Source organism: Calypte anna, chromosome Z (genome assembly GCF_003957555.1).
Source record: "Calypte anna isolate BGI_N300 chromosome Z, bCalAnn1_v1.p, whole genome shotgun sequence".
Taxonomy (NCBI): domain Eukaryota; kingdom Metazoa; phylum Chordata; class Aves; order Apodiformes; family Trochilidae; genus Calypte; species Calypte anna.
In genome coordinates this window covers 72,594,383-72,622,367 of record NC_044274.1, presented here as the reverse complement: position 1 = coordinate 72,622,367, position 27,985 = coordinate 72,594,383, and the positions used below count along the sequence as shown (strand labels likewise).

The following is a 27,985-nucleotide window of genomic DNA, read 5'->3' as shown; positions in this document are numbered from 1 at the left end:
ATTTTCACATTTTTTTTTTTTTTCCCTTACAGAATTGATATTGCAGCAATTTTGATGTGCACTGAAGACATGATCTGGTCAGTGTGCAGCTCTGTAGAGGAGTTTCTGAATCCACATGAAGACAGAGATCTCAAGATCTATAAAATACATATCCACTGCAATAGTCTGCTCTCTGTGTTGGCCGTTTTAACTTCACCACTGAAGACTTTGTATGAGTGAGTATGAAAGAAACATTCTATTTCAGATAAAATTAGTTCTTGAGCTTATGTGGATAGATCTACAAGATGAACAATGGTGCTGAAACACAAATGCAGTACATAGTGCTGGCACCTTTTGATAACCTTTGACTGTTTCTTGATTTGGTCTGGAATTTATCTTTCTGATCTTACCTAAAGCCCAATTATATCTGCTGGGATTTTATTAGCTTTGTACCAAACTCCCATCCCACATGTTTTCTTGTCTGGGGATAATACAGACCACAGTGAATGTTTGATTTCCAGTGTTTTATTTCCTCTATAACACAAAGAGTAGAATTTCATTAACAATTACTATCACAATTTTGTTCAATTAGGACACACTTTGTTAGGAACATATTCTTACACATCTATAAACTTTTACAATCATGGTAACAAAGATTTTCAAGACTTTAAAGGATTCAGTCACTAATACAATTAAATAAATTTCATCTTCTTACCAGTTCAGATTTACCTGTGTTCAGCCTTCAGGTATATGAGAATGTTCTCCTGTAATCTCATAACAATTCTGTAAGTGCTGGAATTTAGACATAATTAAATGAAATTTTCATCTGGTTACATGACCAATACACTTTAATAAATATTACATGTAGTTTAAAAGAGAAAGAGTATGGAGTGCCCATATTCATAAGATCTTGTCTTCTCAAGTCTTAGCTGTAAACAAAAAGACACTTTATTTGTGCTCAAAATGGATCTGAGCCTTTCATTGCTTTTTCATGCTGTTAATTTGGTGTAGAAAATGATACATAATGAGGTCATAAATTAAAAAGAAATAAAGAGAAAGAAAAAAAAAACCACAAACCAACAAAAAAACCACAAACCAAACCAAACAACAGCAAAATCCAGATCTAAGACAGCCTAATTCTATTCAATTGGCTTTTAATTTAGTACTCTAAGAATATTCCAGGTAATACCAGTGATACAAAGAGTAGAGTGGAGAACTGCATTTAAGCTTCTTTGCTTAAAGAACTTTTGTTGTGTGTGGGCTCATTTTAATGTTTGTGGGCTCTGAGGAACATGCAGAAGTGGATTGTAATTGTATGTTTGATCTTTCATAATGAAGGCTCATGAAAAAATAGCAATTGGTAAGGTGACTCATGAACAGATCAGGCAGTCCTGCTTTGGGAATAAAAATAGGGGCAGAAATTGACAATGTAGTAGTTGCAGTTGTTTCTACTGTAAATTCTGAGATTTCACCTTTCCTTTCTGAAATAAATGACAGAATTGACAGAAATAAATGCTCTGTTGCTTTTAGGTATTCCAGTCTTCTCCACTGATCTGTATTGTTTACAGATTTATCTATATCTGAACTGATTAAAAAACACAGTAGCTTGAGGATTCTCTGAGTTTCAGAACAGAGATCAAAAAATTCAACATGTGCAGGATGTAGCAAGTCCAAAATAATGTAAACACTACAAGTATTGATAGAGACATGGTGCATGTTTTAGTTTAAGTGAAAAATACATATATTTTTAACTGTGTATTCAGAACTTTTATTTTCAAAACCTATTACACTCCATTATCAAAACAGTTCTTCTATATTGTATGTTTCATGATAGCCAATATTTGTCAGGTAACCTAACCCAGTGTCTAGAATACAAGGAAAAAGCAGATGTTACCAAGTTAGCTTCATGAGTTACTATATCCAATTGGAAATACTTTGATATACTGAGTTTTATGTTGAATTCATAGGTCTGTTGTTACTGAGTTATGCATAGTTCATCACATTAAGAATTTATCAATAGCAAATTTAGAATTTATGCATGATTTTAAAGTACTACTAGTCCTTCATCAGTTCTCTTTACAATTACATCTGCATAATCAAAATTTCCATCTGTTAGCTTGGCTGTATATCTTTCAAAACTTCAGTAAAATTAACTAGAAGTGAAATAAAGATTTTTCTTTTAAATCTAGCAACCTCCCTTTCGGTACTAGAAGATTTCCCTGCAGGGGTTGGGTTTAAATTAATCTTCAGTCTGCTCAGGAAAGTTTTGTGTAATCACAAAAGCAGTGATGACACAATACTGTTTTCCAGGAGTTGTCTAATAGGACTGGCTCATTTCCAACTTGCTAGAGATGCTGTATTAATTACTGCTTCAAGGGAATTAAAATTATTCAAGATTATTTATTATGTTGTTGAAAAGCAACAAAATAGTAGAGGTGCTGAAAAATTAATAATATCCTTAAGTTGAAATAAAGCAAATCTAGCGTATGCCTTCTGCTTCCTGATTTTGTGGTGAAACACTGAGCATTCTGCTGTCACTGAGAGTTTCATTTCTGATGACACAGCCCAGGTGAATCATCAGTTTCTAATAATAATCACTTTTGTATGCTTTGCTTTCCTCCAGCCATGTCTGGCCTTCCTGATGTAACTTTAGCATAATAGGGATTTTGGTTGGAATCATAGAATCATATTATTGGCTGGGTTGGAAGGGACCTCAGAGATCATCAAGTCCAACCCTTGACCCACCGTTGCGGTTGCTAGACCATGGCACTGAGTGCCACATCCAGGCTCTATGGAAAGGGATGCTGGAGGTCATCTGGTCCAACCTTCTGCTCAAGGCAGGACAGCATCAAGAGTAGTCACCCATGGCTGTTTTATGTGACCATCTAAACCTCCAGGAACCTGCATTTTCTCCATAAAACCTCTTCTGCAGATGTACTACCTGCATCACACCAGTCCCCACTGAGAAAACTTTGTCAGTGTTGATGTAATTATTCCTTGGATTGTTGTTGCCATTTGATGTTTGCCATTTTTGACTGGAGAGTTGGGATGATTCCAATGGGATGAGGTTCAACATTCCAAGTGCCGCATCCTGCACTTTGGCCACAACAACCCCATGGGGAGCTCCAGGCTGGGCAGGGAGTGGCAGAAAGGGACCTGGGAGTCTGGATTGCCAGGAAGCTGAACAGGAGCCAGCAGTGTGCCCAGGTGGCCAAGAAGGCCAATGGCATCCTGGGCTGGCTCAGGAACAGTGTGGCCAGCAGGTCCAGGGAAGGGATTCTGCCCCTGTGCTCAGCCCTGGGGAGGCCACAGCTTGAGTCCTGTGTCCAGTCCTGGGCCCCTCAGCTCAGGAAGGAGCTTGAGGTGCTGGAGCAGGTGCAGAGAAGAGCAAGGAGGCTGTGAAGGGATCCAGCAGAATTGCTGTGAGGAAGGGCTGAGGGAGCTGGGGGTGTTGAGGCTGGAGAAGAGGAGGCTCAGGGGAGACCTCATCACTCTCTCCAACTCCCTGAAAGGAGGTTGGAGCCAGGGGGGGGTTGGGCTCTTTTCCCAGGCAACTCTCAGCAAGACAAGAGGGCACAAAGGGTCTCAAGTTGTGCCAGGGGAGGTTTAGGTTGGAGATGAGAAAGAATTTCTTTCTGGAGAGGGTGATCAGGCATTGGAATGGGCTGCCCAGGGAAGGAGTGGATTCTCCGTGTCTGGAGATCTTTCCAAAGAGCCTGGATGTGGCACTGAGTGCCATGGGCTGGGAACCACGGGGGGAGTGGATCAAGGGTTGGACTTGATGAGCTCTGAGGTCCCTTCCCACCCAACCAGTTCTGTGATTCTGTGATTCTGTGATTTGATGACTCAACCCTTTAGCCAACTCTTCACCAGTGTAAAGGAACCAAGGTCTCTGGACCTCTTGATAAAAATCATGCCATCCAGTTTCTTCACATCCTCCTTAAGCTGTAGGCACATCACCTGGACAGAGGTTTAAAAAAGAAAAAGAAAAAAAAAGAACAAAAACCACCTCACTAGGAGAGGCTTAGCAAGCAGGTGAAGCATTTCTCTGCTTTGCTTGTTCTACTCTTCCTCCATGCAGCCTAGTGTGGGATTTTTGAGAACAAACTCAAAATTTGAGAGAAACCAGTGTTTCTGGTGAGAACACACTGCTGCCTCATGTTCAATGCCCTGATGGCCATACACCCCAGGGTCAGGATTGGGTCTGGTTGGTACTCAGTCAGTTCTCATCCTAGGTTATTAAAATACCTTTACTGGGTTAAAAAACACCCTTCCTCTCAGTGAACTCTGCACTTTTCTGTTGGCCCAGCCTCCCTTTACTTTCTGTTGTGTTAACTGTGCCCATTTCCCCCTGTTTAGTGCCCCCTGCAAATATCCTACATGTTTGTCCTGCCTGCCCACTTTTGTCCAGGTTTTTGAGGAACCTGTTGAAGGTTCCTCAGTCTCCAGGCACGTTAGCATCCCAAAACTCACAGGTGTAGCCATTTTCTTGCTGCTCTCCCAAACTTCTGAAAAGAAAAAGAGGATTTTCACCCCTCAGAATTCCCAGCCTTGCTCTCTGACCAGGTTGTTCTCAGTTGCTCTCTTCAAGCAGACAGTTTCTGTGCAGTGGGTATAGCAGTTCCTAGGGTGTTTGATTTGATTTCGTAGGAGAATCCAGTGATGTTCTTCATTCATTATTTTTCACAGAATTAAATTATCCAGGAGGAGCAGGCTTCAGCAGTGGGAAGTGCAACAGACCCATTTATGACTTCAGAATAAAGCCTGTCTTCTGCACCAGGCTGAGGGTTGCTGAAATGGGAGCAGATCTATTCTTGTGCTTCCTCCTATATTTAGTCTTTTGTACTGAGTAGGAAATTACAATTTTTCTGTTAGGGAAGGTGATAAAGAGATGCACCTTTTTATGATCACGTATTACAAATTATTCTATCTTTTTCAACAAGAAATCAGGTAAATAATTTCAATACTTAGACAAGAATTTGTCAGTAAATCAGTAAAACTGTTGTCTATCAGGTAATAAATATCTGACATTCAATTTCAAAACCTGAAAATATATTTTAATATATCTGCTTTAAAATAATTTTAATGTATAAGAATTATAATTAATACAGTTGCTATATAATCATATTTACTACGGAGAGAGCTAAATACAGACCTAAATCCATTGAGGTCTGGAAGGAAATGCTGTTAGGATGCCTCTTGTTGGCATCTCCTTTTTTCACACCTGCACTGAGGCTTACAAGATCAATTCTCACCTTGTCATGCCCTCCTGCAGAATAATAGTGTTACTTGGGATCTTGCTGTGATGTTAAATACTCTCACAGATGCTATCCACTGCTTTGAGACCGTGGGCAACTGCTTTAACACAACTTGTAGTCACAACAAATTTCCTACTAGCTATTATTATACTTCTGTCAGTAGTTGAATTAAACTGTCTGGCACAGAGTTGGGTTTTGCTGGCAAGAATTAAATAGCCAGCAGTGGACACTGAGGAAATGCTGGCACCAAAATTATTGTCATATCATGAGGCTGTTGATTTTTTTAATTATTATTTTATTTTTTTTATTTATTTATTATTTTATTATTATTTTTATTAGTTGGTATTTGATGTCATTCTAAAACTTACTTCAGAGCCCTCAGATTTTCTCCATTTCAGCTTAAAAATTTATGTAGGTGTTTTGCTATAGGCCTCAGAACCCAAAGATGGTCTGCCCAAAGTTTATGTATTGGACACAGATAGGAAACCACATGTAAGAAGCTGATTAAACCCTGAGGTCTCTGCTCTACCAGCAGATGCTTTGGTCTTTTTTTTTTTTTAGAATACTACCCAGTCAGCTCTATGCTTTTCTCTACTAAGAAAAATATTTCAGAGGATGAGTGACAATAAGATTTTTTTCTTTATTTTTTTTTCAGAGTGTCGAAATTATTGTCTTTACAATAATTATTGTCTTGTTTAAGTTGCCCCTTTATCTATATCACAGTCTCAGTTTTATTTTTCATCTCTAGCTTTTCATGACTTCACAGAGAACACAAATTCACTATGTGCTAATCCCTCACATACTGCTTATTTAAGATAATTTTGAAACCTATAAGTAAATTTTTAAATAGGTTAAGGTAAATAAATAGGTAAATTCTTCCTAATAATTTTTTTTTTACTAGTAAAATTAATTTCCAAATAAATTCCCCAACCTTTTTGGATAAGTTCAGAACCTATGCACCTTTCTTTCTTGTTCAACAAATGTAATTCTCTCTTTTATTTCATCTGGAGTCTTGGGCAGGCAGTAACTTATAGCATGTAGCTGCACTACTTTATTATTATATGCATCTCTGAATAAGAGTTTAAAAGTAAATAATTAAATGGCAAAATACAAATATGATTAATGAGCTGGTGACACAGCACCCTGTAAGAAAGAGGAAATTTTGCCTTTTACACTAGAAGTTGCTGTTGGCTGTGTTCCAATGGTTGTACATTCTATCTCCAGTTATAAGTATTTAGATCCACTGTTTCCATGTCATGGCAGTGGATTTTTTTTTTATTGTCTTGTAAAAACATTCTTTTTTTTCCTGAGAAAGTCCTCATGTCCTCTCCTGAGGTATTTTTAAAAAAGTCCTTCTCTTACTGCAATAGAAACAGTAGAGACTCAAAAGTGGGAATGACGTTGAATCACTCCAGAAAGTAAAGTAAAAATAGCATAAATTAGTTCTGTAGAAGTGGCATTTTTAAAGGTAGTTACCTTTATATAGCTTAGAAAAATCACAGCTGTGATACATAAAGAAACAAGCTTCAGAGGAGGGAAGTTATAAAGATGAAAAATCCACAGCCAACCAAGCTAAGAAGGTGCCAAAGAAGTGATAATTGTCTCTGTTTTGTGGGGGGTGGATGTAACAGACCACATCCTCTCTGCTAGAACTAATTATGAAAAAGGGAAGAAGCCAAGGGGCATCCAGTCCTGTTGCATGTTGTTGTATCCCAGTGGTTGCTGCAGAATTGTACAAATGGAAATATGTTTATTATTATTTATTTTTAAATAATAATTAAAGGAAAATGTTGGATTTTGTGGTCCTGTTCTTACAACTACATATATTTATGATCATACTATACCATTAAATAATAAAAAAAAAGTGTTTTGTTTTAGTATCAGTGGATTGGACTCATCTGACTTTTTTGCTCAGATATCCCTTGAGTAAGAGAAATAATGCAGAAATAGTATAAAGCAGGCTTATCTAATTCTCCACAACACCCTGTATTTGAAAACAGTTTTTTTTTTTCATTGAGTATTCTATTTTTTACAAGATAGTGAAGGCCCAAAGCTTCTGGTTCAGATTTTTTGCCAGTTTAATGCAAAATCTATATGTACTTGCATGATATTTAGAAGAGAACCATTATCTAGTAATGAAAGTATTGATGTTATAATGCATGTATTATGCAGAAAGAAAAGAGATATAGATGTGAATGCCTGAAGAGCAATTTGCTTATTCAATTCCTTTCAAACTTACATGATGTGGTATATGGGAGTAAAAATATGAAGAAGACTACTTAAATACTGAGCATGAAAGCATGAAAGTAAATAAGATACAGAATGACATTTTTAAGAATACCTAAGATAAACTAATTTGCAATCATTTGTAGGTCTATATATATGAGCAGTACTTATCTGAGGGGATTTTTGTCTTCTATTTATCTATTTTTAGGGCTGGTGATCTGAAGGGATTTTTCAGTGTTCCATGTTATTCGAAAGTAATTAGGTTTTTTTTTTTTTCCAGGACATTTCTGGACAATTCTGATGAACATCTTCCTCAAGATTTTTCACATATAACTTACCATCCATCACACTGGTTGTTCTGCATACCATCATCCTGTTCATCCTTACTGAAGTGAGTATCAAAAGCTGATGTAAAGGAATCACCAGATAGTCAATATTAACCCAATGCTTCTACAGCATTTTGAAAAGAGTAAATCTGAAGCAATGTCTAATTAATACTCTGATTACAAAAAAGAAAAAAAAAAAAAAAGAAACATTTTAAAAAATTCATTAATGGTTTCCCTAATCTCTAAGAATATGTAAAAAAGGTCATGCTGAAAGCAGTACACTGTGTAGCTTTTGGTGGTGTGATATTTGAATTATCTGTAAGGTTTGCTTGCTTTAATTAAAGAGTATATAGCTCTTGACAATAATATAGTTCAGCACAGTTGCAGTTTTGAAAGACTTATAATTAAAGGGGAGATAAAGAATGTATGCCTGTGTTTATGAGTGCTGGTTAAGAAAAAGGTTTGATATGTAAATAACTCATTGAAAAATATGCTGCTTGATCGTAGTTGATTTTTTTTTTTTTTTTGGAGATTGCTGCATGATTAGAGGCAAAAGCTTAATTTCTTTTTCTGTGTCACTGCATGTAATGACAAGTTACATATAAGACATATGCTACCAGCTGTGCTGTCATTCCCTTTCTAAGTTTGAACCTGAAGCACTCCCACACCAGTGCAGATCCTCTCCTAACCCTTCCACCTCCTCCTCCTCCTCCTCCTCCTCTTCAGGAGTTATTTTCCTGAGAGACTTTCACTATCATGAAAAGCTGCATTTGTGAATTAATATTGTGTTTCCTGAGAAAGTATTTTTATATTTTGGAGGAATGCATTATCATGTGAGTGTTGTTGACCCATGGTGACCCACTGAAGACCAAACACGCTGTGGATTTATTACCTCAGACACACAGTATCTTGCACCTTGTACATCACAGATATCTTCCTTGTGGTTTTGCTCCATACATGCTCATTTCTCACCACAGCTTTCAGTCCTACCTGTGTCAGCAGGACTGTTACCTCCTTCCCTGGTGTCTGGGCTGAACCAGAGGCAGAAGGTGCTGTGGCTGAGTCAAAGTTGAGTTGTTGATTGAAATGACAAAGAGTGAATAACTCTCAGATTCAGAATGTATCCTTTTCCTTTCTTGAAACAGGAATTTAAGTTTCTCTGAAGCCTGAAAGATGTGTTTTCATCTCTGTGTTGAGCTTCCAGGCAGTTTGTCAGTGGCTGGGTATCAGCTATGTATGGGTGGAATCATGAATTCACAGAATCTCACTGTGGTGGGGTTTAGAAGGGACCTCTGGAGATCCTCTAGCCTAACTCTCTGCTAAAGCAGGTTCACCTAGAGCAAGTTTCACAGGGTGCTGGATGTCTCCAGAGATAGGAACTCCACTTCCTCTCTGAGCAGCTGGTTCCAGTGATGTCTCACCCTCAAAGTCAAAAGTTTTTCCTCATATTTAGGTGGAACTTCTCATGTTCCAGTTTTTGCCCTTGTCCTGTCACTGGGCATCACCAAATAGACTCTGGTCCCATCCTTTTGCTGAGGATTAGCAGATCCTTCTCTAGAGCTCCTTTCCAGCAAGTCAACCCCTAAAACTACACTGGTGCCTAAGTTTATTCCTGATTATCCTCAGGACTCTACATTTGCCTCTGTTGAACTTCATGAGTTTCCTTCCTGCCCATCTCTCCAGCCTCTCCAGGTCTCCCTGAATGGCAGCACTTCTTTCTTGGTGGGTCAGCACTCCTCCCAGTTTGGTACCATCAGCAAAGATGCTGAGGGCACACTCTGTCCCTTCATCCAGGTTACTGATGACTATTTTAGAGACTGGATCCGTGCTGGCCCTGGGGAACACCACTGGCTACAACTCTGTGGAGAGCCAGAGGAAAAGGGGGGGAATATAGGAGATGGAATGACGGCATGATCACTTTAAAAGGAAGGAATCTTACTCCTTGGAAAAATTATGCTTCTTTAAGGACTCATTGTAGAAAAGATGATCAGCTTTTTGATGCCCTAATCCAAGGGCAGTACTCAAAATTTAAATTATATTGCAAGTTACAGGTTTTGGAAAAATGACTTCACAAGTGAGTGACCTCTGCAACATAAAAGTGTGTAAAAAATACTGGTACCAGTTCATTTCAGGTGCCTTTCAGTCAATTCTGACATAATCCTCCTTTTTGAGGTGGAATTAGGATTTTATAAATGCTATGTTGGACAGATTTTTCTTGAATATATGGTGGAAAACTATTCTAGAGCTGTCCTGCATGTACCTATTTTCCCTGAATGTGGGGTGAGAAAATACACATCTTCTTGACCACCAAATGGGAAAATGAGGAGTTCAAAGGAAAATAAATCTCTGAGTTAGTGTAGCTGTGTGAGGACTGTCCATGGATGTAAAGCCACGTGTACGATGGTGAGTCAACTATTTTGGTAAAATAATTAATGTTTTCTTTTAACACATTTTAACACATTTTAGCTGGTCAGAAAAAAAAGTGAAACACCCTCCATGTAATGAAGGAGTTTGAGGGACACAATCTGAGTTGCTCTAATTTTGTTACTGGCTTTGCACTGTGTATTTATGTCATGGAATTTTTTTTTTCTTTAAATGTGCCACTTAGAGTATTAATAAGACATGTGCAGAAAACTTTTTCAGAGCATCCTAATTCTTCTTGGAATGTTTCATGTTTTTCCTTCTTCCATCTACTTAGAATATATATTGACTGACCACAGCAAAGCTGGGAGCACAGGCCATTGTACATCTCAGAGCTGTTGCTGCTTAATAATTAGCTGAACACTATAATTTGGCATGAATGTTCCTATTAAGTGTTTGCTCAAAGCCTTGTATTTCAAGAGAAATTTTTGCTAGTTTCTGAAATTATTTATTTTACAGTTTCACTATTTAACCATTTTTCATGCCTAAAAATGTCTGCAGTCTGTTTTCTTTTACCTGTTTGGCTTCAGCATCTTTGTCAATATTGTTAACATTAATTAGCATTCATGTTTATTTATTTGCCTTGAACTTATCGTTTGAATTTTTTTTGTCTCTTGGAAAACAACAAAAATTACATGATTATCAAACTAAATACTGAAAATTTGTATTACAGTTGCTTGAGTGGAAACTTACTAATTCTTTGCTTCGTTTGGGGTTTATAATCCTATTTTCAAATCAGTGCTGTGGGTTTTTTTTCTTCTGTTGTACAAAACTGAACGTTTATATGTGTGATATTTTTATCTGCTTCACCTTTTGTCACTTTTTATGAGGCTAATTCTTATTTTCACTAGTACTGAGCTACAGGGAAGGCAGAACATATGCCTCTCCATATGCACATTACAAAACGTCTCAGTGCATTTATCAGTGCTTGCTTCATGGCTGTAGGGAATGTCTGCTATATTTTATTTTTCCTCCAAGTGAGTCACACCATTGTACATCTCAATTTGCAGGAGGCTTAAGGAGCCAAGAACCAGTGTATATTACACCATGATAACTTCCCATCTGGTCAATGGCAGACAAGTTTTATTTCAACTCAAATATTCTAAAAATGGGATTTATTTCTAAAGTATTTTAAGATATTCCTTCATAATAAAAATAATCCTTCAAATAATCCTTATAAAATAATCCCTCATAGATCTAACTGACCAAACTTGTCCCTTTTCTGATAGTTTGAAGACAATGAGTGACTTACTAGAGTTGATAAAATGGCATTCAGGGGAGAAACAAAATGAGACTGGCCCATATAATATTGAGTTTGCTCTCAGCCACAGCACTACTTCTAGTGTCGTACAGTGATTTTTATACTTTAAAATTTCATTGCTAACTACTATTTATTTCTTAAAATGCAATACAGCTTACATATTAAATAACTTTGAACACACAGAAATTAAGATAATACTACTAAAAATGCAGAGTCCTAATGGTGAAAGTCTGAATGCAGTGTGTTTCAAATCTAGAAAAGTTATTTCAGCTGCAAGATTTAAATGTATCTATGTGGGCATGTATTTTTTTATATATACTAAAAATCCACTATGCACTTCTGTGCAAAAATATTTTTGTTGAGCTGTGCCCCATAGTAAATACAATGGGTGGTAATCAGCATGAAGGAAAATACACATGTTTTTTTTTAATTTAATTGCTCCAATTCAGCTGGTGTTGGGTCACTGGCTGAGTTCAGGGGAAGGCCTGGAATACTTTTTATTTTTGAAACCTACACTTTTGCAGAGGGTGGAAACCACAAGCAGAAGACAAACTGCTCTCTCCTTAAAAGCTAATTAATGTGTACTATGCTTTCTCACTTTTATATGCTGACCAAGCAGTTATACAGACAGCCTGATATTACAAGTGGATTTTTCAGGACAAATAAGAGTTGGTCATCATAATGCTGAATCTTGCAGCTCATTCGAGCATTCTGTTTGTTTTCAATTAAAAACTTCATGTACTTTGTTCAGGACACTGCAGACCTCTTAGTAAACAATTAATGTAAGAGTGAGCTAAAGAATAATATCCTTAAAATTATTCAGGCACCAAAAAAAATTTGGGTTTTTTTGTTTTTTTGCTTGGTAGGACAAGGCAAACATGGTTTCATAAAAGAGATAAGTGAGGTTGCTTTGTATCAGTTATAACTTTGGCAGGCTACCAATTCTTAATTTTCTTTCAGCTAGTTGAGATTAAATGTAATTCCTTCCCTGAGCTGCCTTAATTTAGCATGCATTAAAGCGTTTTCAGACTAATCTGGGAGGAACTGACATTTAAGGGAGTTAGCATTACATCTGCACTTTAAGGATATTAATTTCATGGATAAATTAACCGCATTATTTTATCTTTATCTTACATTTTGAAAGAGCTCCACCAGCCAGAGAAATGACAGCCCAGGGTCAGCTGAAACTGCTCTTATCCCAGCCACACTGTAATTTGAACTTGCTTTTGGACACGTTGCTACATCACGATTGTCTCTTGGTGAAAATCCTACTGAGAAGTTCAAGTAAGTATTTGCAGTTTCAATCCTTCCATCAGTGAGATACACAAACTCATCTTTAACTACTTAAATATTGAAAGGAAGGCTGTCAACATTTTTGGGGAAGTGTCAGTGGCCATGCAGTTATAAGCAAGAAAGTTCCCAAGTGGGTAAAAAGAAAGACAAAACCATCAGGTTTTTAGTGAGAGTGTTTTGGAATCCATCTGAGTAGCCATAGTTCCAAAGCAGGCTACAATTTGATAAAACAGGCAGCTATCCTAAATGCAAATTAGAGAAAATGAACTTGAACTTAGCAGAGCTTTGATACCACAACTGCTTTACACAGATTTTTTTAAAAAGTGTGGATTAGTAGCTTAAAAGATCACTTTCAACGTTGTGTTTCAACAGTGAAAAGCTTCTTAGAGGTTTTATTTAAGTTATATGTTTGTCACTGTAGGCAGTCTAGAAGCACATTTATCTGCTCCCTCAAGTTAATACTTGAGAGGAGAACAATGAGCAAATTATGAAAGGAGAACAAATACAAGAATGGTTCTACAAGGTTTTCTTTTCATTCTTCTAATACTGTGTTTGAAGCAACAAATTTCATCACATCTTTCCCTTTAATAGGTTTTGTATCAAATGATCAGGTTGTTGAAAAGCTAATGGTATAGTCAACTGCTTGACATAATTTTGCAGTAAGAGTGAATGGGAGTCTCAATTTCTTTCTTCAGTGAAAGAATTCTCCTTAACTATGAAAAAAACACCTACTAGATCCACATAATATTAGATATAACATGATTTATTTCTGTCATTTTAAAGTGGTCCAACATTTGTCAGGGGTACAACATTGCTTCCACTTCTGTCATGCATTTTATTGAGAGCTGCACTGCATCTCCTTGCCTATTCAAATACCTGTCATCTTTTACAAAGACTGACAAATGTTTGATCAGGATCATATTCTTACCCTACTGTTATCCTGTATTGAATTTTACTGGCTGCTTAAATTATCACAGGTATTATGTGACAGACTGTATTAATCTATTGACTGACCAGCCTCTTGGGCTTCAGGGAAATGTGTGCTACTCTGAGTTAGAAAATGTGCTATTTACACAGACCTTATTAATGTAATAACAATATTGGTATGAATCAACTGTCTTTACATAAAGCTGAAACCCTTGATGATCTGTGTCTTCTAAATTTATTTCAATAGGATTAATTGTCTAATGAGAAAATGATTATATTTTTCATTCCTGCTCCTATGCAGCAGCTTTTTGATGCTATGTAAGATTAAAAAAAAAGTTATTATGTGAGTTGGTATTATTAGTACAAAGAAAAATTGACTAATAAGCTATATCTTAGTACTAGGAATGACAGGTTTGGACTCATGTTCAGTAGGATAAACGGCTTAAAGAATTATGTACTCATCAACTGTAGAGTTTTGTAATATGTAATATTCTGCTTGAGAACAGATAAAAAGCAAAATATACCATGTTTTTTGAACAATTTGCCCTATTGACAGCAAAAACTGATGTTGAGATGTTTTTTAATGGGAAAAAACAACTCATGTTTCACTTTATTTCACACTCTCTCTTTCCTTTTCCCTTAAAAAAAAAAAAAAAGGGTACAAATAAAAAATTCTGCACAAAGAGGTGCTCATATGTAGACCTGTTTAGGTAATGATAACATTTTTTGTATTGTAGCAATACTTTGTCATATTTACAGCAGGCATCACACAAACACATTTAATTTAATTTCACTCCCATTTTTCTTATATGTTTGTACCATGGAAAGAAATAATGAATATTCCCTGTCATAGCAGGGAGTCCTGTTGAAGCTGGCAAGGATGTAGAAAGAGTATTTTGGGTAATGCATGTATGGATGTTTTAATGTTGTGAAATATTTTGACAAGGTTATCACATTTGCTGAGGGTATTGCAGCTCTGTGCAGGTGACTATAAGCTATAAGGAGAGGGAAGCAATTGGATTTTGATTTCTGTAATTTTTTTTTTTTTTTTTTTTGCAATATGGTAAATGAAATGTACATAAAAAATAATACTCCTCAAACAAGAAGTTATCACATGAAAAATATTAAGGATTATAAATGAGGATACCCCAAAGTGAACCAGTTTTCTCCAGTGAATATAGCTGGTGGGTTAAAGGCACTTTTGTAAAATTAGTAGGAAAACTAAGTTTGTATTTTGGGCAAATATTGTATATCTGTATATATTTTATAGTAGAAACTGCAGGTCTGAAGGACCTAGGTTTATTGAATTGCAGTTAATTACAGTGTAGCAGAGTCTGAGAGTTGCTTTCTATAGGTTCAACATTCAGAAAATTTCTTTTAAGATGTTCTTGAGTGAGTCAAGGTACTTGGGCCTTTTCTGTGTCTTTGTGAGAGTAAGTAATGAAGGTAGCTGGTACAGTGTAAATTTTCTGACAAAACAAACTCTTCAGCTATTTTCTTGTCAGATTTTTTCTTTACCAGAATTGCCTCATCTCCCATGAAACAGAAATAGATTATTTTTACAACCAACAAATAAAAGAGGAGTAAAGAAAGTGGTGCTTATGCGGTATGAGTTACTGAATCCAGCAGATGCTGATACTAAGGTGGGAAGGGTGAAATTGAGCACAGAATTTCTGCTAGACTTGCTGTAAATGTTCAGCATTCCAGCAGAGGAGTCTGTGGCTTCTCTTTTTAGAGCCTTTCTTTCCAGAAACCAGGAGTTACTCTTTGCATAATAAAGCAAAAAGCAAAATAGCTTCCTTGACTCACACTGGCCCATCCCAGGATTAATACCAAAGGGAGGACATGTCAGGCAACAGAAACCTCACCATTTACCAAAGCAGGTAAGAAAGAGGTCATCATCATCAAGAAAATCATCATCAAGGCACATCTGAGGTCTTCAGCCAGTCCTTGGCCCTCACACATACTTTTAGGAGACATGGTAGCACCAAGTTAATGAGGTACAACAGAAAAAAAAAATGTGTTGCTTTTAAAAACAATCTCACACCTTGCAATGAGTACATCAGACTCCAGTTGCTCTAAAGGTTCAATTCCATTCTCTACACACAACTTTAAAGTGGATGCTGGCAGTAAACTGCTTTCCCAGCAGGACAAGGCCATTGGCATTTTCACCTGATGTTTTTTGGCTTGCACGATGCCAAGAGGCTAATGGGCAAAAATATTGTGTAGCATGCACAGTTAAACCTGGATGGTATCCTGGTCCCCACCAAAACATCAAAATGAGAAGTGATAGCAACATCTGCAAATATTCTCTGATAAGTTTAAGGCTGCAGGTCTGAAACTGGACCCAAAGAAATCTGAGTTTCTTCAGAAAGAGGTAATTTTCTTTGCACACATGAGAAAAGTGGGGAAGGGAGGGCAAAAAAAACCCCCATCCATGCAGCATCAGCCAACTCCCTTGACACTAATAGATTGGAAGAGTTTTCTTAGACTGTGCTTTTATAAACACATTCCTGGCAAAAATAATTACTTGGAAATATACTTAGAGAATTAATTTTTTTCCCCCACCTCTCCATTTCTTTACCCCTGGTGAAACTGCTCTTTAACTGTCACAGTGTATAATGTGGAACTGTAAAGTAAATTTTAAGACCAGTTAAGTTTAAATTAAATGTCATTCAATTATTTATTTAATTATTTTCCTTTAAAAGTAAATAACACGTTTTCTTTTTGCTTTTTTGCTGGAAGTTACCCTAAGAGAACAGTGATGGGTGTTCACCAGCTTCACCAACTGACCCCACTTCAGAATCAGGCAGATCTTCTAGTGCAAATGAAACTGCACATCACTGCCACCTCCCTTGCAGTATCCTGGCATTGCCCAAATCTGTATGACATAAAACTTCTCTTTCAAGTACTTGAAGGCAATTATTTTTTTTATTTCCTTGTAATAACTCCTTGGATTTTACAATCCTGAGACACAATCTACCAGGGAACTGGAGGAACTAGGAACTCCAGCAGTCCCATGGTCCAACCACATACAATTTTGGGGAAATGTTGCAGGTTTTTTCCTCAAAAAACTGGTTTTAAGAGAGTACAAGTAAGGCTCTTAGAGGGACTGCACAGAGATAGCTCTCTCCTGCAGGTATTTGTGGATCTTCTGGGATGATGCTTGTGAGTACAAGCTCCAGAAACCCTGGAAGTTCTCCTAGCTTCATCATGATACCAGCCTGAATCATGACATCAAAAGGTTAGAAAATTAGCTTTAAAGTGGCTTTTTCTGACAGTATCCATCTGACCTGTGAATGTAGTGGATCCTGTGCCCAGATAAGCAATGTGGTAAAACAGTGGGCACATTTAATGTAATTCCAGTTGGAAGATTGGTAGAAAAAGGACCTTATGCAAATATCCTGTTCCTTTTGAAGACTTTGAGGGACAAGCCAAAGGAAACTGGAAACAGATTTTGTGGAGTTTCTGAAATATTGAGTATGAATTTCCACACAGGAGTGTAAGAGCCCGGATGAGAATCACATCCCTTCACTTAATAAAATTAAAGATACTCTCTGTGATATATTTGTGATGCTCTCTCTGACCATCACTACCATATAGCTGGATACTCATTATTGGTAGGACCTTTTTGCTGCACTGGAGCACTCTACTGAATAAATATTAAGAGGGTAACTTGGTCACTATTGATCCCAAAATAGTACAAAGAGTTAATGTGGCCACAGGACTAAATTAAATATTGCCTTATACAATTTTGTCTACCAGAATGCCACGATTTCAGCATACTCACCCATAAAATCAGTAGTGGAGACATCCTGATAGTAATGATTTTTTCAGCTCACCCTTGTAAAGTTGATCTCACTTCAAGCTGTTAACCCAGGGACTTACCAATGGAAGTGTTTTCTCGGGTAGTTGAAAATAGTATATGAAGGCAGAAAAAAATTCTAAAGGGAGTTGAACACAAGTAAGATAGAATGGAATTGGAGGTATAAAAATACATAGAATTAGTTTGCTAACATGTTAATTATTTATGGATGGATAATATGACCTTGTTGAAGTCTTTTTGCTGTGTGTTGATTTTTTTAGTTGTCACAAATTTAAGACTAATTGGATTCAGAGGTAGCAACTAATATGAAGACCTTATTATTTGTGTTTTACCATATTGGAATGGGTAGTGTTAAGGTCTGCGTTTCATTCAGGATAGAAGTAATATGGTCTGAAATTTATTTTAGAAATTAAAAACTAAAATAATGAAGTCATATTTGAAGTGACAATAGATTCTAGCTGTCAGAGATGACCAGAGAATGATTGCATTGGAGAGGAGCAACTCTGTGAGAGAAAATAAAATTTAATTAATAAGAACAGGTACAGAAAAAGAACAGAAAAAAAGTCAGTGATAGAAGAGTATAGCACAAGGAATAAAGCAGTGCAGTGTCCACAGAAAGATTTGGATTTATTAACTATAAAATACATCCCTTTGTATTCCCATCAGCTGCTCTGATTTTAACTATAAAGAAAGGAGAAGTTTAATGCTTTTGGCAAATAAAATAAAGGTATCGGAAATAACTTGCTCCATCTTCTGTTTCTCTTCCTAAATGAAACAGTGTGTAGAAATTTGAATTTTGACTACCTCTCTTGGTCAAATAGACAGCATAACTGTTTATAGCTTGTCTGTTTTGTAAGGATTCATTTGGGAAGAATCCCAGAGCCAATAATGGAAGATTTTCTAAATGAAGATTCATTTCATTGCTAAACCAGTAACAGATAAAAATTGGATGGAAGTCATAATGTCTGCAAGTTACTGGGAGGTATTTCCATCAGTAAGAAAGAAATATAGATAAATTATTTTTGTAAGTCTGACTCTTTGAAGATCTTTTAGAAATACATGGTACTTTCCCAAGAGGTTAAGTGCATTATTTTGTCATGAGAAAAATGATTCATTGATGACTGGTTAACACATAGCTGTTATTCACAAGATACTTTATTTCCTTATAAAGAGATTTATTAATAACATCAATAACATTTTTATTTATTTTGGCATCCTCTGTGCATATGGAACACTGTGCTATATGGAGATAGCAGATACCCAACTATATTGCCATATTTTTGTATGGATGTAAGTCCTGCTGAAACAAGAATCTCCTTTGAGCTACCTACAGGAGCTTTAGGTTCCCTTCAAAGATGAGCTTTTGATATACAGATTTAGTGAGCAGAAAAAAAGAGAAATATGTAGTGGGAAGCATCAGTGGGCAATAAGTATGACACCTATCATATAAATACTGTTCTTATATCATGATTAACAAGAAGGCTGCACTGGAGTTCAAACTAAGATGATTATTTAATGTTATGACAGGTGAGCTAATAAACGTTAAAGAAAAATTCTAAGGCAAGGGAAATCTGCATATCTTTCTGTAGACTCCTAATTCAAAATATTTAACCAGCTATACTGAACAAGTAGATAAACCTATCAACCAGCTGACATTGCTGGTGCCAGTTTATCAGCCAGAAAACTCAGGTGTTGCATTGCAGCTTTGAAGGGGCAGATGTTCTTGCAGTGAAGGCACCATTTACTTCAGAGTTAAATAAAATCTGGTGAAACCATGCATTTCTTGTTATGTTTCAGGATGGTTTCCAGTGGATTCCTGAAGATCTTTGCTTACATATGGCTATAAGAAAAAAAAAAAAACAAAACAAAAAAACATATATGTATAAATCCCCAAAGAATTCTTTTATACTTCTTTCCCACTATGTAAATTTACTGTTGGTACTAAGTTGATGGGAAAATTACTAATAAGTTGTACCTCAAAGTTGCCACGTGGATTGATCATAAAGCAAATTTAGGTTTCATTGCAAGCAGTAAACCCATCACATCGTTGTTGCATTCAACATTTGCCATCATGTTCTGCAAAGACACTTTACATAGTATTTAACAACTCAGCAAGTCTCTTCTGTAGGTTTTGGTTAAATTTAAGAAACAAATATTTACAATAAAATGATCAAAGTATGATTCAAACTTTATCTCACAATTCAAATACCTCTAGATTCTCCTTTTTTACCTTCTTTTGCTGCTTTTTTGTTTCTTTCCCATAAACATATTAGACAACTTATCCCTGGGCATTTCTGAATTTTACAGCAGTTAAATCACCCAGACTTGAGTGGCAAGTAGTAACTTTCTGCTCTGGTGGATACTGAAGGGTGGTCAGACCACTAGAATGATGCAGCCTATACATGTAGACTCTCCCATCTTTCTCCTGCACAGGTTGCTTAAGCTATGGACAACCAAACTGGCATAAGACAATGACATTTTCAAGTGTTATTTTACCTAAACCAATTTTACAGAAACTTTCTGTTTTGCAAACCAGAAATCTGAATTACAAGTGTTTACTTGATTCTTGCTCTGTACCTTCTGCTCAGTTTCATCTTACACTGAAAACAAAGCCAAATAACTTTGGGGAGTATGCAGCTGCTAATTTTACTTATTTTATTTTTATTTATTTTATTTTTATTTTATTATTTTATATTTGACTTCATTTCAATTTTTTTTTTTAATCTTGTGACATCATGGTTAGAGGAGTTTTGCAGTAACAGTTTTTAGATGGGTTCTGCAGCAGGAGAATTTACTTCTTATTGATAGTTAATAAATAATAAAATTCCAGTTTTATACTGAGTGCATTTTGCATTTAACAAGCCATTTCCATAGTTTGTAAACATGCTTGAGTCTTTATTCTAATTGCTGCATATAGCTCAGGAAGACAGTCAAATGATATTATGTGTAGGAAAATCAGATTTCCATATCTGTAAGTATTATTATCATTGTTTGAAATACTCAATATAGTATGCAGTTTGTTTTTATTAATGCTATGTTACTATGAGAGTGTACTAGTTGGAAATTACTGTAATAATTTCTTTTGTTTATTTTTGAAGGAAATGAAGTATTTCATTGTGATGAACAAAGTTCTCTCTCAGAACAGATAAATAACAAACGACTTACTCTGGTTGAAACAATCTTCACAGTATTATCTTACTGCACTTTATCACCCAAATCTCTTGCCATTGCTTTTGAGACATACATGGAACAAGAGCAGTTGTGGAATTTCTTATACACCATGACAGGTATTTAATTTTGTTAATAAATATTTAAAACCTTGGTGTTAAACCTTGTCATCTTTCAGATGCCTGGTGCATATTAATTTCGCTTTAATAAATCAAATGAAATGAAATGAAGCTTGCTTCAAAATTATGGTTTAACTGAAGTGTTTGGAGCAATCAGGTCACTGTAGGAGTGGTGAAAATTGTGAAGAAAGCAGAGGTTGCAGGCACCCAGGGTTCTGTGTCTGTCCACCCAACAGTCTGACAGCAGAAAGTTTCTGTAGCTCTCTAACCAACACAGATTCTTTGTCTCTGGGCATTCAAGAGCTCTAGACACTTGCCACCATTTAAGAAACAAAAAGGAGGAGAATGGGAAAAGAAAATGATGTCTTTTAAGGGAGGTGCAGCTGGGCTCCTAAGTTTCCACCTCCACAACCAGAGCAACTAATGCTGCCCCCAAGGAAAATGAGTATTGAGCCAGAACAGAAAGGTGTGGGTTAGAAAGGTGATCTTGTAAATGATGTCACAAATGCAGGAAATCTTAAGGAGAACATAAAGGAAGGAAACAGGAGAATGCCAGAGGGGGAAACACAATCATGAGTATCAACAACAAAGAAAACAATGGTGGTAAAAGTGCTCAGGTGTTCCTCAGTTTCAAATGGGATTGAAAAAGGTAGTTTTAAGAGGAAGAAAAATACAGAAACGTTGCATGGAAGCTTCCAGAAAAGCCACACAAAGAGGACTAAAACTTAGATCAGCAAAAAGTGCAGGCAAGCTATAGTGTTAGCAAAAGAAATAAATTAAATTTTATTATTAGGCAGTACTGCATTGGGATGGTACAAGATACTACATTGTTTTGCTTTATATCTTTCCTTAATTTGTAACAGACCAATACATCTAAGTTACTATCAATCATAATGTTCTTTTCTTTCTGTAAGAATTCTGAAACATTTATTTCTGAAATAGATTTAGACAAATGACTACACTTAATGAATAATTAATAATTTTTCCTTCTGAAGTTTCCAGTTACGGTAAGTCAGAGCCAGAGGTTATCAGATGCTTGAAGTTGACTTTGATTAATTCAGTCAAGGGTATAGTGAAGCAGATAATTTCCTTGATGCATTCTTGGGAGGCAACAGAAAACTATGGAACGTACCAGCACAAGCAAATAATTCCTGAAAGTTTGCTGAAAACAATTCCAAAGGAATGGAATTACACTCCTCGGGAAATGAAGAGAAAAGAATCTGGGAAATGTGAGTCAAATTTATACTGGTTTGTAAATTTTCCATAAAAGTTTGTTACCACTTTAGTAAGTACATACCAAAGCTGAACAGTTAAGAGTTTGTGAGTTTTCCAGTTTGACAATGAATAAAATTTCACAGAATCCTCTGTTTTTTTAAAAGTACTTAGCATTAAAGCTCAGTTATTCTTTCTTGAGGCTAACGCCCAACATGCACAAACAAGCTTTTAAAAATAATCAATACAGAAGTGCTGATAATAACAGTACTGGAAATGCTTCTGAGCATTTCTGGCAGGAATAAGGTGGGATTCAAGGCAGAGTGCAATGTCTATTGTCAAGTCTTAATGGCTGTAACCAGGTCTTGAATTTCTGGTTGGTCAGGGCTGTTACGATTTAGATAGAGAATGCTGACTGAAATGATACCAACTTACTCATCCCAACTTTACAGCTCAGGATTTTCTGTTCAAATAGCACTGAAAGCATTAGGGAATATGCTACTCTTTGGTGGCTGGAAGAGTTACTGAAAAAGCAATAATATTTGTTATAGGAGATGTTTTGAAGGGATCAGTATAAAGCTGATTTCTGGTGTATTCTTTCATAGTCTACTGTGCCTAAAGCCTCCCATTATTTCAAAGGCTGGTTCCTGGAAACCTTTTACCATAAATGTATTGCCAACAAAATATTTTGTGTGTATTATCAGTACAGTAGTATCAATGAAGTATATTCTGGCATATGTACATTGCTGATGAGCCAGAACATCAATCCATTTTTTGTTTCTTCCCATATATCTTGAGGCACATTTAAGCAGCAGTATACTCACTGCAATCTTCCTTTAATATAAAACTTACATGGCTGTTTTAGGCTATTTTCTAAATATGCAGTGATAAGCTAGCTGAGAGGTAAGACCCAGACATAGTGACAAACTGGTTATGTGACACCTAGAACAGATCCTGCATATTGTTGATTTTTTTTTTTTATATATATATGAGTTGAGGATACAAGTGCAAGGAGTCAGGTGGGTTTTCTGGTTTGGTTTGGTTTGGTTTGGTTTAAAACTTGGCTCCATACTGTTATTCATGTTTTGGTAGATTTTGTCATTTTACCCATGTCTTGGTTTTTGATTAGCAGATTTTCTGTAGTTGGTTCTATAGCTACTTTTCATAAATGGAATTTTTAAAATTCAGTGCTGTATAGCTTGCATGCTTATATAAAAGCTTATAAACTGAAGTTCTGAAGGCTGGAACACAGAAGGATTATTAATGTCTGTAATATCCAGAGACACTTGGTGCAATGCTCCAGTCTTGAGGTTGAAAATTTCAGCACTTCAGTTTTGAAGACAACTTCACCATTCAGAATACCTCTGTGTTGTCTTTTTCACTTATTCTATAATAACTATGCACAGCAGGACTAATTGTTAAGACAGTCACAGCCTGAATTCTAAATTTTCTGGGTTCTCTGTTTTCAATTCATGTTATTGTTTAGATTTTGTGGGATTTATGTGGAGGAAGCACAATAGAAGTCAAGCTACGGTGTTGAGTGCTTAAGCTTTTTACCCATTTTCAGTACAAAAGAAAGTTAGAAATTATCATACAACATTCAGAAGCATGCTGTGATAGAACTAGAATGTTAATGTTAATCATATCTTCTTTTCTTTCTTTTTTTTTTCTTAAGGCTTCACAAGGCTTGCAGCTCAGGCAGTATCTATTGTAATCAGCAAGTTACCTACAGTGATTGCATGTTTGCCTCCCCCAATTAAGTACTTCTTTTTTCTGGCTGAGAGAAAAATGTCAAGAAACTTTGCTGAATTGAAGAAAGCTGGTCTGCTTGTCTGGAACTTGATTGTAATTATATGTCGGATATTTGAGGATGGAAATACTGCAGAACTTTTAACAGGTGCAACTCTTGACAGATGGAGCAAAGAAAAACTCAGTTTAGTTCGTGTGTGCTTAGAAAGCATTATGGGAAAACAGAAAAGTGGCCCTAAGCAAGTGACCCAGAAGGTTATACAAAGCATTGAGCAGCAAAGACCAAACTGGATTGAGAGCCAGTTGCTGAAGGCAAGAAAATTAAGCGTAGGCTGGTAAGAACATTTTTCAAGTGCTTGTGTTTGTTCTGTGTTTTACTGGATTATTGGCACGTTTATGGATATAGGTCAATATAGGAAAAGAGGAGGTTAACAGTGATTGTATGTGGAATGGATTAGTTCTTAATATTGATGGCTTTATAGCATGTTTCCTGCAATTTCAGTGCTCTGTTGACACAGTAAACTGTGGCTCCTTCCTCAGAGCAGTGTCTTCATATTAAGAGATTTTGTATTTGTGGACAAAGTAGTTGGTGTATTGTTCACAACATGAAGCAGGTATGCTGTGTAGAAGGCAGCACAATGTACTTAAAAGATAATTTTGCTATGGTGATTTAATTAAGGGGGACTGTGAAAAGCTTTCAGTGTTCATCTGTGATTAAACAGTAAGCATACTTCATTTTAAAGCATAACAAACCCTGAGGGCAAGTGGGATATATCAAAACAAGACAAGGAGAGTGCCCTGCTGTGCTTTTTCTGAGGAAGTATCAACCTTCCCTGCAGATTTGACATTAAAGTCCAAGTGCTTTAAATCCTTACAATGATTTTTCAAGGAATTCTGTACATGACAATGTGGTCCCAGCCCAACCTGGTTTAATGTTGAAATTGTGTACCACTCTTTAAAAATACTATTCATCAGCTTTCCAGTATCAGATTTGTTTGAATTACACGATTTACTGAATTTGATTGTTGAATACTGGAAGTAAGACTGCTTTTCCTACTAAATAATTTTCCTGAAGGTTACAGTTGTTGCTGTCCTGACAGCAGATGTCCAAATGAACAAAGGGAATGGTGACTGGAGGTCAGGATCACTGGTACCAGTGGACAGACTCTCGTGCAGTGCTTCAAGGGACAGGATCTTGTTTCTGGAAGGAGTCAGAGAACATGAGCAGCACTCAGCAGCAACAGTTCCATCTGAATGCTCATTGACATTGACCTTTGTAATCTTTACATTTCCATTTAATACTAATTTACAAGCACTAATCCAGTGATTAAAAGATTGAAGCCAGATGCCAGTGTCTGCAAGAGTCACAGAATGAAAGCCCCATAATGATAATGTGTAAATTGATACTTAACAGAATGGTTCCATAATAAAATTTCTCATGTCACTGAAAGAATAGGTCTTTTTTAAGTAATACAAATGAGGGGTAAGACAGTACTGTGGGTAACCTCTAGAAGCTAAAACTTCAGTATTTGCACTTCTTCTGAAGCTGAGAATTTTAAACTCCCTCCATAAGGTACTTTAAACTCCCTCTCTATATACTAATGTATACATTATATACACTGTATAGCATAGTACTCTATTTTCTTTTGTAACATTCCACAAAAACGCTCTATTCAAGCATCAGAGTGTGGCAAACAAGTGTGCAAAAAATGTATTCTGTTTGTGCACAGTGTCAGCCACAGTGGAAACTAGTTTGAGGCTCCTAATTTTAAGCTTAAAAAAAGTGAAGAATGTATTACCTGTCCTGCAAGTGAGTAGCTCCGTGATGCAGTTATGAAACTAAGTCCCCTGGCTTCAACAAGATTTCTGCAAAAGAAGTCAATGGTTTATTTTTCCATTTAATATTCAAATATGATGAGTCAGTTTCTGGGGGAAAAAATGACCTAGTTAAGATATAGCTGAAATAGTCATTGTAGATATAAAATATTATCATAAATTCAAATTATAAATTTAATTAAAATAAGTAAATAAAAATAAAAAGAAAATATTAATTAAGGCTGAAATTCAGATATCAATTAAAGTAAATAACTGTCACATATTCACCGAACTACAAGCAGACCTTTCAAGAGGAGACTTGGGATTACAGGATTTGTTGGAAATGGGAATGATTGTATTTGGAAATATAAACTGGTGTAAAGTGGTGTTCCTTTCCATAAATAAGGTATTTTCTGAGTAAATACGTGCACACACATTTTAATATATATGTTGGTATTCATAAATGTTCCTCAATTTTTAATAGATTCGGTGTGTGGAAGAAAAAGAACTATAAAATTCAAGAATGTATTTGGGATTCCCCTATAGAATGTTGAAATTTTATAGATATTCTTTATCAATAAGGCCTTGCTCAGTTTTGCTTTATGTGAGTGTTATCAGGACTTCCTAAAAAAAAAAAAAAAAAAAAGAAAAATAGTCTGAATATCTTGGACTTTATCCCGCGGTGGCATACAAATACAGCTTAGTTTTTAGGGAAATCTGAAAAAATAATCTTCAGGGAAAGGTTGTTGCCTCTCTTGTGTACTATTATTATTACTATTCATTAAAATAACCTTCACTTCATGGCAGCAGCAGAGCTGTAAGCAGTCAGGTTGGGTTCTGGAGAAGGTACATCCCGAGAAGAAAAGAAACATCTGCCTTTGCAGAGTAATTTGTCGAGTTGAAGATGATTGTTTTTCATCACGGTGACCCTGACTGGGCTGGCTGGGTGCATACACAGATGAAGATGAATGCAGTTATTCCTTGGCTCTTCCAGGGCACATTCTTCCTAATGACATGATTGATAGGCAGTCCCAAATCCGGAGAGGAACTCATTAATCACAGCGCTGACTGAATCCAATCATCTGCTTCACCTGCACGCTGACAGCCAGGGAAGGATACAATTTGGGTGCTGACACTGATGCACTCCTTTTGTCAAGGAGGTCCTCAACTTTTTTCATTGTCAGTGGCTAAGAATCCAGAACAGAAATCCAGGTTTCATCTCTACGTGGCATGGGACGAGCATCCTTTAAGTGTGCTTTGATTTTAAAGATCAGCTGTTCTGTACAAGACACTGTAGTAGCAGAATCTCACTTCCACCCAGCAAAGGGTAAAATTAGAGTTTATGTTTTGAAACTCTTGGCTCTGTAGGACGTTCTGGAGCTGCATGTGGAAGCAATATCAGCTTTAATGTCCAGCAGCTGTGTAGCATTTAAATGAGGCTGCAGGTCTGTGGCAACTTTCAGAACTAACTTTGTGTAACCCACAATTTACAGCCACGTGTAGGATGATGTTTTGCTTGTTTGGTTGTTTGTTTTTATCTTAATTCTTAAAAAAATTAATTACCACCTTTTTTTTTTTTTTTTTTTTTTTTTAATTCAGAATGCTCCTTGGGTAGATTTTAAATTAATCCCATCATAACCGTAGGGCTGATAATATATTTTGCTGGTCTTTCAAGTTCTTGAGTGTCTGTGTCAAGGTGCCACCATATCTCCGTGTTGCAGCTCCAACATTTGAATAAAAGAATCAGGTTTAGCACTTATTTCTTAACACTTTATCACTGTAAAATGCTAAGCAAGTACAGAGCTGGTGACATATTTGCATGCAGGGAGAACACTCTGACAATGGTCAGAGTTTTGAATTCACATTTTCCAAGTCATTTGGGTCTGTAACCTTCAAAATTTTTTTTTTGTAGCAGCTTCAGATAATTCTTTGAAGAAGAAAATCAAGGGACAATACAGGGCAAAAAGTGCAACAAGTGGCAAATAGGTACCTTTGAAATGGTTACCACCATACCAGTGGGAAGAAAAAGACTTCAATTTAAAACTTCTAACCTATACTTAGAGTAATGGCTACCTTTCTGCATGCTAATTAGGCTTTAATATCTGCAGCGACAGGCAAAGAAAAATGTACAAAAGATCGAATGCAAATGCCACTTCTGCTCGCAAGGATACTTCTCTAGTGGGAAAGAAAATAATTTAAAAAAAATATTTGCTTTTTGCATATCCTTAGAGTAAAGAAAGTTCAATCTGGAAGATTAAAACAATTAAAAATTCGTAAAGAAATCATGTATATGTATCAAGGCTTCAGAAATCACTTTAAAGCAACATTTGCTGTGTGTGGTTCTGATGTCTCTGACTTCTTTTATTATGCATTTTTAGATGAGTAAGTGTTAATATTTTGATTTT

General features: G+C 36.3%; 1 protein-coding gene across 1 annotated transcript in view; it reads left to right on the top strand.

Moving 5' to 3' along the window:
* The window catches only part of LOC115599929 (uncharacterized protein KIAA0825-like), a 156,944-nt gene that overhangs the window by 2,281 nt on the left and 126,678 nt on the right, over positions 1–27,985 (top strand). Inside the window, exons 2-7 of the mRNA XM_030467633.1 lie at positions 33–215; positions 7,744–7,854; positions 12,616–12,755; positions 20,658–20,804; positions 21,800–22,033; positions 23,692–24,100. Coding sequence (XP_030323493.1) covers positions 33–215; positions 7,744–7,854; positions 12,616–12,755; positions 20,658–20,804; positions 21,800–22,033; positions 23,692–24,100 — 1,224 coding nt within the window. The remainder of the gene's footprint in view (positions 1–32; positions 216–7,743; positions 7,855–12,615; positions 12,756–20,657; positions 20,805–21,799; positions 22,034–23,691; positions 24,101–27,985) is intronic.